General features: G+C 42.1%; 1 protein-coding gene across 1 annotated transcript in view; it reads left to right on the forward strand.

Moving 5' to 3' along the window:
* Window positions 1-13244, forward strand: part of LOC309567157 (protein-glutamine gamma-glutamyltransferase E-like) — a 63686-nt gene that overhangs the window by 30353 nt on the left and 20089 nt on the right. The window contains exons 5-9 of the mRNA XM_082272504.1: window positions 63-173; window positions 5861-6032; window positions 6332-6464; window positions 8822-8925; window positions 11183-11428. Of these exons, the coding sequence (XP_082128630.1) occupies window positions 63-173; window positions 5861-6032; window positions 6332-6464; window positions 8822-8925; window positions 11183-11428 (766 nt within the window). The remainder of the gene's footprint in view (window positions 1-62; window positions 174-5860; window positions 6033-6331; window positions 6465-8821; window positions 8926-11182; window positions 11429-13244) is intronic.

Below are 13244 nucleotides of genomic sequence, written 5' to 3' on the forward strand. Positions count from 1 at the left end.
GTAATGTACGTATCTCAGAGAAGTATCTGTGTCAATAAAATGATATACTGTCTCTCATCTAGTTTGAAGAAGAAATTTTGTCAATCTGTTTGCTCATACTGGAAAAACAAACTTTGGTAGATATATCACTTTTTGGTGATCCAAAACAAGTCTCAAGAGTGTGCAGTGCAATGGTAAGTCAAGATATACTTAAACAAACTATTCTGGTTCAACTGTTAGGTCAACAAAATAGATTAAAATAAGCTATTTACTATAAGGCCAAACGCTTGTGGACACCTGACCATCATATCTCTATGGGCTTTTCGACATCCCATTCCAAAACCATAGGGATTGATATGAAGTTGGAAGCCTTTCCTCAGAACTTTAGAGTGTGTTTATAGGGCTTTGTGCCCATTTACCTAAAAGTGTATTTGTGAGATCAGGTACTGACAGTGGATGAGAAGACTCGATTTGCAATTGGTATTCCAGTTCACCTCAAAGGTGTATTTTATAGAGGTGAAGTCAAGGCTCTAGGCAGACCACTTAAGACAAAACTCATCTAAGCATGTCTTTATGAACCTGGCTTTGTGCACAGCAGTACAGTCATAATGAAACAGAAATTTTTTTCCCTAAACTGTTTCCACAAAGTTTGAAACACACATTAACACTCAATATATTCAGTGTAGATAATGTAATAAAACACGCAAGGTTCTAAATATGACATCAATTATCTTAATGTTAATCAGCACCAATTTGTTGCTTTAGGGACAGTACTCCACCTCTATCAATATTATCCTCAGGATATCAGTTCCTTCTACACAGAAGCATACAGCAATCAATAACTGGTTGCACCAATAACTGATTTCCAAGCCAATTTTTCAACTGATGATCCCATCTTGAACTGTACTGTTCTTTTTTAAAATAACCTTGTAATGTAAAAGATTTTCTTTTTTTAACCCCCCACTCCCCACCCCGCTCTTCTCTGTGATTAGGTGAAGCTGCAGATACTTCATATTATCCATCCAAGATAGTAATCTATCATGCATATAGGTTTCAGATTTAAAATACCTTGTTAAGCTGTGCATGTGGTTGAGAATGATGTCAACCTCAATGTTAGATAGCTATCTCTCAGTGGACTTATCACTTAACACCACCCCACCCTGGCATGGAAGTGGTTCTTCCCAGTAATATAGTCAAGTTTCTACAGCTGACCATAGATGGTTCTTGTTTTCTTGTTCAGCCAGAGGGCACAATGGAATTAAATGAACAGACTCCACCATCCACACAAGGAAGGCAGATGGAGAAACCACTCCCCCCCCCCCCCCTTGCTAGTGTTCTGACAGTGGGACTCAGCACTGTCAAACACCCCAATCAGCAGCTGTAACCTATAAATTGTCCTTCGGCAGAAGTCAATTAAATGGTTGATTCCTGTTGAACAGGGACAGCCGCACAAAATGTGGCCAGTCCCTACTCAGCCATAAAAATTTTGATTCCTCTATGGCAAGTTTATTATAGGAAATAAGAATCAGCCAGAAGAGTAGCATCAAATCACAAAGAAACAATAAAGAATGAAAATAATCAGCGCAATCCCTATATATGTGCAAGTGGTGAACACAAAGCTTCAAACAATCAGTGCCAAACACAAAACACCTATGGTAATGAATAAATAATATTGCTGCGCTAAGTGAATACACATAAAAAGAAATAAATCGCTGGTGTAACAAAAATAATAATGTGACCATAAATTGGACTAATTCAATAAACATTAACTGATATGAATCAGAAAAACGTGATATTAAACATTCTAATACCACAGTGCAAGTAAAGTAACACAGTGATCTTGTGATAAATAAGTCCCAATACACAGTGCAACTAAATTGACACAGTGATAAATGAATAACCAAATCTTCATCTGTGATTAAAGTGCTGCATGCTTCATTCCAAGTGATCCACGTGAAAATGGTAAGATTAGCAGCTCACCTCAAAGGAAGACTCATATGAGTCTAAACTGGCATACAGATAAAAAATCACAGTCGCCTGGTAAGCCCTCCTGCCACCGCCTCCAAACAATCTTTCAAGTTATGTATGGCATCGGTAAAAGACTTAAAAAGGAGATCTAGTGCTCTCTGTCTTAATTAGGGGCTATTTATTCAATATGCTGAAATCGCACTTACATTATATTGCACTTGAGCAGTGCCAGCTATTACAGCGTTCGGACACTTCCTGGTACCTCCGGGATCGGCGTAATGACGTGCAGGCTCCTCCCCCGTACGCGTTGCGTCATCGATTTCGTCAAGTGCAATATAATGTAAGTGCGGTTTCAGCATATTGAATAAATAGCCCCTAATTAAGACAGAGAGCACTAGATCTCCTTTTTATGTCTTTTACCGATGCCATACATAACTTGAAAGATTGTTTGGAGGCGGTGGCAGGAGGGCTTACCAGACAACTGTGATTTTTACCTGTATGCCAGTTTAGACTCATATGAGTCTTCCTTTGAGGTGAGCTGCTAATCTTACCATTTTCACGTGGATCACTTGGAATGAAGCATGCAGCACTTTAATCACAGATAAAGATTTGGTTATTCATTTATCACTGTGTCACTTTAGTTGCACTGTGTATTGGGACTTATTTATCACAAGATCACTGTGTTACTTTACTTGCACTGTGGTATTAGGACGTTTAATATCACGTTTTTCTGCTTCATATCAGTTAATGTTTATTGCATTAGTCTAATTTATGGTCACATTATTATTTTTGTTACACCAGCGATTTATTTATTTTTATGTGTATTCACTTAGCGCAGCAATATTATTTATTCAAATCACAAAGAAAGGCCAAAGAAGCACCGGGCACCTAAAGGCTAATTCCAACTTTAGGACCCTGTAACACCCATAATAGGGTGTAACATGGCTCCAAGCACCAGCCCACCCTCCCCACTACCACTGCCACCAAAATAGCCCCTCCTGACTCCCCCTCCGCAGCTGTCAGATTTGAACATAGACAGACTTGCAGTTCTCAATAAAACACAAGTGTGGTGATGACCGCACTTTTAGTTTATTGACACATCCTCCAGTTCTCTAACTGAAACTCCATACCTCAGTATAGACTTTCCTCTACTTTTCTTTTGTACTTTCAGTATAATGCATTTTTCTGTAAATATGCTGTACTGTACTGTATCTGTATTTATATTTTTTAGAGAAAAGGTGAAGTTGGCATTTAATGGATATGTAAACTTTAATAATTAACTTATCTTTTTTGGTACTTTTTGGTCTGTAAATTATGCAATTGAAAGCATTTTGTTATATCTGTTTGAAAAGTGGGAAAAAAAAAAAAAAAACAAGTTGACGTTGGCAGAAATTTTTTGAAAATGAAAATGAAGAAAATGGTTACTAAAAGAAAACTGGTAACCTGATATATTACATGGTTGTTTTTTTTTTTTTTTTTTAATATGATTTATAGAGTTCTCCCCAGGGTTCACCCAGACCCAAGTGGACCTTCTTAGCAAAGAAGGCTCCATGCTACTGGGTCCACTGGGTCAATTCACTAAAGGTCTACAAAAATAAAAAGGACAATGGGGGGAGGGGGGAGAGGGAAAGAGGGACAGAGAGAGAAAGAGCGAGAGAGGGAGAAAGATGGAGAAAGAGGGAAAGAGGGAGGGAGGGAGGGAGAGAGAGAGGGAGGGAGAGAGGGAGGGAGAGAGAGAGAGAGGGAGAGAGAGGAGGGGGAAAGAGGGGGAGAGAGAGGGAAAGAGAGAGAGAGGGAAAGAGGAAGAGAGAGGTAAAGAGGGTGAGCAAAAGAGAGGGAAAGAGGGAGAACGAGAGAGAGGGAAAGGGGGAGAGAGAAAGGGGGAGAGAGAGAGAGAAAGAGGGGGAGAGAAAGAGAAGGAAAGAAGGGGGAGAGAGAGGAAAAGAGGGAGAGAGAGAGAGAGAGAGAGGAGGGGGAAAGAGGGGGAGAGAGAGAGAGAGGAAAGAGGGGGGAGAGAGAGAGAGAGAAAGGAGGAGAGAGAGAGAAAGAGAAAGAGAGAGAGAGAAAGAGGGAGCGGGAAAGAGAGAGAGAGGGAAAGGAGGGAGGGAGAGAGAGGGCAGGAGAGACAGTGGAGGGGGAAAGAATGGGGGAGAGAGAGAGGGAAAGAGGAAAAGATAGAGAGAGGGAAAGGGGGGGAGCAAAAGAGAGGGAAAGAGGGAGAGCGAGAGAGATCGAGGGAAAAGGGGAGAGAGAAAAAGAGAAAGGGAAAGGGAGAGAGAGAGAGAAAAGTTGGGAGAGACAGAGATAAGGAAAGAGGGAGGGAGAGAGAGAGGGAAAGAGGGAGAAAGAGAGAGAGGAGTGGGAAAGAGGGGGAGAGAGAGGGGGCAGAGAGGGGGGAATAGAGAGATAGAGGGAAAGGGGGAGAGAAAGAGGGAAAGGGAGATAGAGGGGAAGGGAGAGAGAGAGGGAAAGATGGGGGGGGGGGGAGAGATAGGGAAAGAGGAAGAGAGAGAGAGAAAGGGAGAGAGAGAGAGGGGGGGTGGAGACAGGGAGAGGGAAAGGGAGAGAGAGAGGGAAAGGGAAGGAGAGAGAGAGAGAGAGAGAGAGGGGGGGGGGGAGAGACAGAGGGAAAGGGAGAGAGGGAGAGGGGGGGGATGGGGAATGTGCAAAGTATACCTTTACCATTGGAAGAGAAGTCTCCTGACTCAGTTGTGTGCAAGACCCTGAATATCGAAATAAAATTGGTATTATCCAAAATAAATTGTCAAAATACTTAAAGTATAAGTCCACCTTAAAACTAAAATCCCTGCATCAATAGATCTCCAGGTTCTAACCTTTCTAGCCCTGTAAAGAAGAAATTAGTATACTTACCTTTTTTTAAGCCAATCCGACCCGATCTCCAGCGGTGGAAGCTCTGCAGAAGACACGGCTGACAACGGCTGTGAAATGAATGCAGAGGGACGTCACCCATAGAGATACTATGGGGTTTCCGTTGTCGGATGTGTCTTCTGCACCTGCCTCCACATCAAAGCCGCAGCTGACAGCTCAGTGTAGGATCAGGTCAGATCGGCTTCAAAAAAGGTAAGTATACAGATTTTTTCTATACAGGGCTAGATAGGTTAGTGTTAACAACATTAAATTCTGTACCTTGACTGTACTGCATGGCATCTCCAATACCATACTTGCAGACTGCTGCATCTGTAATATAAAAAAACACAGTAGGTTACATGTATAGATCATGAATAATAGCATTGGTCAATACAGAGTATGCAGTGCATGGAGGGTGCATCATTGCAGTGCATAGAGGGTGCAGCAGTGAACATTCTTCTGCATGCATACATATGCCAACATTGTGGAAGTACATGTAGAGTGGCATGCATGCTGGATGCAGTATTGCTGCAATGGTGCATGCAGAGTTTGCTAGTGGTGGCGTGCACGGTGGATGCAGTATTGCTGCAATGGGGCATGCAGAGCTTGCTAGTGGTGGCGTGCATGTAGTAAGAAGTGGTGGTGTACAAGGTGGATGTTTTATGCAGAGCTTGCAACGAGAGCATGCTTGTGAAGACTTACCATGCATTCCATTAAATCCACTATGCTTGGCCTCTCCTCCCATTCCGTCTGGCACTCCATCAGGCCTGACATAGTGGCAGAAGTTATACACCGCCCGGTTCTGCCCACAGGAAATGACCTTTGTGAATTGCACATTCAAAACTGATTTACCGCAAGCCTTATTTTACCGCATTTTATTGGCTGTTATTTACCTCTTAGTGAATTGACCCCTGAGTCTCTAGAACCCTCTAGGCATAGGAAGTTATTCCCCTCCTCTTGTACACCTACATGAATTGCCAAGGTAATTTTATTTTTGTTGTACTGTTGTTACGATTTCATTAGTGCTTTATTTATTTTTTTAAAGGTTAACAGTAGTGATGACAATGGAGTGCTTGTTGGAAGGTGGAATGGGAATTATGCTGATGGCCGCAGTCCTATGAGCTGGTCAGGAAGTGTGGCCATACTGAAACAGTGGGCAAAATCTGGTCCAGTTCGATATGGACAGTGCTGGGTCTTTGCTGGAGTGCTCTGCACAGGTACATTTAATTCCTCAACAACAGCATCAGAAAAAAAAAATAATACCCAAATTGACATACTGGGTTGATGATAACAAAAGCCAATATGATCCCCAAATAACATATCTGTCCGTAGCACTGTAAAAAAATAATGCTAAAGAGCAGTATCTCATGAAAAAAAAAAAAAAATCAGAATGTGGGTTTACTAAAGTCATATGATTGAAATATGGATTATGATTGGTTGTCATACATTTCTTACTTATCTATATCTGGCACAACAAGCCAACAATGTACAATCATCATGTTTTGATCTCTTTTAGTAATGAGGTGCCTGGGAATTCCCAATCGCATTGTCACCAATTTTTCATCTGCTCATGACACTGATGAAAATCTCAGTATTGATACTTTCTTTGATCCAGACGGAAACAATCTAGGAGGAAATGACAGTGTTTGGTAATGAATGAATGAATAGTTGGTCAAGAGAAGATATGATTTTGTTTTTTTTTTAATTTCTCATCAATATTATATTTTATTGCTTTGAATTGTGAGAAAATAACCATTGTATCTGAATTTCTGTCTCTATGTTAGAGTTGCTTGCTTTGATGTAATATACAGTAGAAAATAGAGGCCTTCCCAATAAAACTATGAGGTGCTAATAATTATAAAGCCATCCTCCTTAGGAGTTTCAAGCTGTGTACACTGTGGAAGCACAGGAGTCGTTGGCTAAGCACCAACCTTAAAGAAGAATTCCTGGAATAGATATTTTACACACGTGTATCCGGGCAGCCAATGCCTCCTTTGTTCTTTTGCATGCTGCCCCACTGGCCACTGCCAGGCTGTCACTATAGTATAGAGGAAGAGAGCTTTAACACCACTACAGGCTGTGTGTGTGTGCAGACCAATACTTACCCCCCCCCCCCAACTTCTCCTCCATCACAAAATCTGTGTAGAGGACTTTGCTTACTTCCCTTCTACTCTTTCCACCTTTAACAGAAGTCAATGCAAGTCGTATTAAAGTCGCATCAGAAGTAGTGCAGGAACCTTTTTCTAAGTCTGAGCGACTTGATTACAATAGTTCAATTGCAGTTAGTGGGGCACGACTTGTCATGCGCCCCCCGTTGGGAGGCTTGGTAAAATATCAGGGGTCTAAACAGACTTCTGATGTTCCACCTTTGAGACAGAAAGGGGATTGAGGACACTCCCCTCAATCACCATCTCTGCAGCCTCAGCTGCACAGATTAAATGGACAGGAATAGATCTGTACCGAGCTTCCTGTTCATTTACAAAATGAACATAGGAAATACAGTTTACTATGCCTCCGTTTTGAATGGTCACTGACTCTGTCCATTCAGAGGAGGAAAGGGCCGGTAAACGTTGTATTTACTGGCACTTTCCCTGCTCTCCATCCTGACACATTCCCTGAAGCAACCGGGGGTGAGGAGAATCTGGCAGCGCTGTGGGGGATAAGGGGGGCCAGAAGAACACATAGGGTCCTAGGGGCAGCAGGACCTGGATAGGGGGGCAAGGAGGTGGTATATAGAAGGACCGATCCCCTCCAATTTCCTCCAGCAGCAGCTGAATGCTGGTGGAAGGGGGAGGAGAGGAAGGCGGCTTTCAGCAGCAGACCCCCCCCCCCCGCCAACCATCCTATCCATGTGTACAGGGGAGCCGCACAGGCCCCCCTGGAGCATGGGGCTGGGTCGCAATTGCAACCTGTGTGACTCCTGTAAGTATACCCCTCCGTAGAGACTTTGGCAAAAAGACATTTAAATGACAGCGACAGGACAATGCACTGGAAAGGCCAAGCCTTATACCTGACTTGTGGAGAAGTCGAGACCCCAAGGTGGTTCTGGAGCCCAAAGGGTTCAATAGAGATGCAGATACCAGCAAAAGATACTAATAAAGTTATTGAAGGGTAGCTAAACTATCTCAATCAACATTAAAGTGTAACTAAAGACAAAACTTCCCATTAGCTTTGGGCAGAGTGGAGAGGGAATAGAACACCTGTCCGTTTTAATTGCTGTCTGTGCCCCCCCTTAGGGAGATTCACCCTCTCTGTTTGTCCTTGTGACGGGAGTCACTTTGGTTGGGGGGTCCATGGAACACAGCTTATCTTAGAGAGGTTGTGATATCCCTCTCTCAGCCCCCTAGGCCCCTCTTCTGTGGAAGTCACCGTGTGTCTCTTAGGGACATAGGGTGACCAAAGAAATGAGGGACAGGTACTTAATGGACACTGACAATATGGTTTGGATTACTTCAAATGGGACAGTAATATTTATCAACCATATATCACAAGAAACATTTGAAGACTGCTTCACACAGTCAGACTCATAGCAGATGCCAATATCATCAGCTCAACCTCCTGTCTTCCACACATCGTTGAAAATGCTGATTTACTCACCTGTTATCTACTGATTGATGAGTGATTTTGCTTTGAATATTAAAAATTAATGAAATAAACGTTTTAGGTTTGTGGTGCTCAGATACAGCTTAGCTACACAAGGTGCTGTGATTTTGTTACTTTATAGGTGTTTTAAGACTGTGTCAGGTTCACTTTAAACTGAACAGGAAAAGGTCACATGCCCATACCCAAAGATACTGTTTTTTTTTCCCCTTGGGCCTTCAACCTGGGCAAGGTAAATATCAGTAGGTGGGAATTTTAAGTAGCATTTTTAGCCTAAGTTGACTGCTGTCTAAAATCTACCATGTACTTCTATGAACTCTCATTTTACTGTAAATCCCTATACTCTAATGCTAATGTTTACATTTCATAAAATGATGAACATGACTTCTTACATTGTCTTCTACAGGAACTTTCATGTATGGAATGAGGCTTGGTTCACCAGACCTGATATAGGATCCTTTTATAATGGATGGCAAGTTCTGGATGCAACCCCACAAGAGAAAAGCTCTGGTTGGTGTGACAAGTAAATTATATAGACATAAAAAAAAAACACAAAATGTACTCTAAAATCTCTTTTTACATTTTAGATTAAATTAATTAATAATTTTAGATTATTATTACTATTATACAAGATGTATATAGCGCTAACAGTATATGAAAATTTGGTCTTGAAGCATCTTAAAAGATGTATCAGGGTGAATAAGCACATTTTCATTTGCAGTTTTATCTGACAATTGAGATTATTTACTAAAAGTAGAGAGTGCAAAATCTGGTGCAGTTCTGCATAGAAACCATCAGCGTCCAGGTTTTATTGCCAAAGGTTAATTGAACAAGCTGAAGTTAGAAGCTGATTGGCTACCATGCACAGCTGCCCCAGGCTTTGAGTGCACCAGTTTTAGTAAAGTTCCCCTAATTAATACAATATTCATTTAAGGAGAAAACAAAAAGTCCATAGAAAGTAAAAGCAAAAAATATTGAAGCTGAACTCTAGGCAGATATACACAGCCACATGCAACTGTGTAATCATTAATACATTGGTAAATGTATTTGACCTAATATCAGCTACTTGTAGTCACTGTACAGCATGGCTGGCGTGTGAGAGGAAGAAGCAGCACCAGGAGCCAGTCAGTTCATGTGCTGGCAAGAAGCATGCTTGATTGGTACAGAAAACATAGTTACAAACTGATGAGCTCATCACTGGGCTACTTCTCCTTTCACTGTCCAGTCACAGACTGGGGTAGGTGCAGGTTAACCTGGGCTCAGAAGAAGTGTGCTGAAAAATACTGGATGTAAGACTGAGGATATCTAGTGGCAGAAAAGAAGTACTGCAGGGAAACATCTGTACTGAAGCTGAATATTGCCACAAAAGCTGGTTTGGATATTTTATCTTTTAATAGGCTATTCATGCTAGTCTTTTTTTTTTTTTTTTCTTTGCTTCAGCTCAGCTTTACTTTACTTATCTATACAGTATTGTAGCGGGGTAGAAGCTAAGGAAGAGAAACAGAATGAACTTGCTTCATATAACCTGATTTCATATCCTTCTCCAAATTCTATTTAGTAATGGTTTGTCTCTCTTATGCTAGATTCACAACACATGGGTTGCATTAAATGCACAATGATGCACATTCAATCCACTTAAATGTACATGCAGGTTTATGATGCAGAGCTGCATCAGATTTTGCACTTTCCAGTTTTAGTAAATCAACCCCAGCGTCATGTATTACAGAGCATTGCGCTATGCTTGTGCAGTGTGTTTTATTTTTCACCCGATGTACATAAACACGGTGCACTGATTTGAACTTGACCTATTGGAAACAATGGATTTTAGTTTGTCATTGTGTTAGGCCTGCGTTGAGAACTTAGAACCTTTAGGGCCTTGGTACAAGAAACCATGAAGGACTCCTGGACCCCTGGCCGGTGCATTTCCCTTCAAGCCTGGGGCTCTTCCCACTGATCTTGGGGCCCTTTACTCTCGTTGCGGGGCCCTTTATTATGGTCCCGCAGCGGGACCCTTTCACAAGTTGTGCAGTGGGCCTCCTTCCTGCCATCTTGGGGCCATTTTTTACAATGTCACTGACTATGACTCTGTCCATCCAGAAAATGAAGGAGCTGGTAAATTACATATTTACCGACCCCTTCCTAGTTCTCTATTATGACACATCCCCTGCAGCAGCCGGCAGGAGAGGGAAGGGAGTACAGTGGTGGGGGGGGGGGGGGGGGGGGCAGGTGAGCACGCAGAGGCCCAGAGACAGCAGAACACAAGTGAACTGGAAAGGAGGAGTGGTGGGGGCAGCATACAGAGGAACCAATCTCCTCCATTTGTCCTCCTGCAGTTACAGGAGGCAAAAGGAGGACAGTAATTTCCCCTACATGCTGTCCCTACCACCCCTCCTATCTAGGTGTACAGGGGAGCCGCATAGGCCCCCTGGAGCATGGGGCCCGGTTGTAATTGCAACCCCTGTAGTTACGCCCCTGGCTCTATCTTTAGATACAATTGAGAAATGAGTGTAGATACCAGGGGACAGGAAGTGTCAGCAGAAGGAACTAATGCAGCCACCAGGAAATGAATGCAGCCACCAAACCTATCCACTGACACCCATAAGCACATCTAACCACCTGTAAGCGACAATATTTTACATCTTAGTTTTTGGATTTAGATACACTTTTATATATTTCAACAAACTCAGATTTTAATTGCATGTTACATCATCTCCAAAATTTGTCTACGAGCGAAAATAAAATATTTTTTACTTGTTTCTTCCTCTAGGGGTTTATCGACTTGGACCGACATCAGTGAAGGCAGTAAAGGCAGGAGATGTTCAGCTAAAGTATGACGGTCCTTTTGTATTCTCTGAGGTGAATGCAGATGAGATATCCTGGACCCGCTACAAGACAGAAGATCGTTTTAAAAGAATCAGGACCAACACTAGCTCCGTTGGAAAATTTACCAGCACAAAGGCTGTTGGCTCTGGAAATCGTAATGATGTTACTTCCAGCTACAAATATGCAGAAGGTAAGACTGTGTTTTGTAATATTCCTGTAACGTTTCCAAAACATTCAACTTGAGGAGTGCTTTCAGCTTTTGGCCACTTTTGGCCACATACTATGTAGTTGAAATCCTTGTGGCCATTACACTCTCATATCCTACTCTATACACACACACACAAACACACTAGCCACAGCTATGTATTTCAAACTGAAACATTTACCGTTACCAGCACCTACTGCCGCAATTCTGACCTTCATAAAAGGTCTGTAACTCTCCCTTCCATGCCCAGAAGTAAATGTATGATGGTTTTGATAGCCCATTAAAAACTCTTTTAATTCTATTCACCTGGTCTTTTGTTCTGTGTAGACATGGGCCGAATGACCCCCGGTTTGGTTCGCGCCAGAACTTTCAAACATCACAAAAGTTCGGAACCAAATAACAAACCCCATTAAAGTCCATGGGACACAAACTGAAAAAATCAAGTACCCATTTTGAAGGCTTATATGCAAGTAATTGGGCAAACAATGGTTACGGGGGTCTGTGTATAGAACCTGCCCCAGGAAAACTGATATAAATATATATATATATATATATATATATATATATATATATATATATATATATATATATATATACATATATATGTATAAAGAAAAAAAATTAAATTTAAGTTAATTTTCCTGCAAGCTTTCATTATTTTGTAAACTATGGCTTGGGGAGCCAGTCTTTATGATGAGGCCACATTTAGTGCACTCGGAACAAGATTAGAGATTTTTTAAAAACATTCTGGGGTCTCTTTGGCAGACTTTGGATACAAATAACAAAGTTTTGCACCACAGTGAGCCAGCCTTATGTGAAGAAGCCAAATTATAGTACACTAAGCCAAGATAATTGTTTTTTTTAGATAAAGTCTGGTGTCTCTTTTGCAGACTTTGAATAGAAGTAGCAGGTGCAGAAAATTGGGCTTTAGGTGTTGGTGGTGCCTTCACACTGTAGCCCTATAGAGGTACTCTTGATGAAAGCAAGAATTGGCCTTGCCATAAAATATATTTAAATTATATGCACCTGTCAAACAGGTACAAATAAATTGGGCTTTGGGTGTTAGTGGTGCAATTACACCCTAACCCTATAGAGGTACTCTTGATGAAAGCAAGAATTGCCCTTGCTATCAAAAATTAAAATTTAATGTATCTGTCAAACAGGTGTGGAAAATTGGTCTTTGGGTGTCCATGATGCTTGATAGCTGCTGCTAATCCAGGACTGATTAATTTTGATAAATGTCAGCCGGGGTTACCGAAGTCTGCGGAGAGACACGCTTTCTTATTTGTCACATAATCTTTGGCAGCACTGTCTAAGGGCAGACGAGAGGTTTGTGACATTATCGCACACCACCATTCCTGACTCCAGCCGGTGTGGCGTGAACCACCTCTGGGTCTTCCCCTGCAGAGCTGCATGAATTTCTGCTCTGGTTTGGCTTCTATCCCCTACACAGACCAGCACTGCAATGCACCTTTTAGCTTGACTCATTGAATAGCCCCTTGAATGACAATTCAGCAGAGGATGGCATGGAGGAGGAAGAGGAGGGCATGGAGCTAACAAATCTTGCATCATCACCACTAGCTGTATGGAGACGTGTCAGGACAACAAGCTGCAGCACCGAGCCCTGTCCTGCAACCTTCTGAATTGCAAGCAGAGTTACCCAGTGTGCTGTGAACAAAATATAGCGTCCCTGACTATGAATGCTGGACCAAAGCAGTGACGTGGACCTTGCAGCTGACTGCCTTGCCCAATGATGCTACAACATGGCCTTCCACGTGATGGTACAGAACTGGAATGACCT

The sequence above is a fragment of the Pelophylax lessonae genome (assembly GCF_965119305.1).
Source record: "Pelophylax lessonae genome assembly, chromosome: 11".
NCBI lineage: Eukaryota > Metazoa > Chordata > Amphibia > Anura > Ranidae > Pelophylax > Pelophylax lessonae.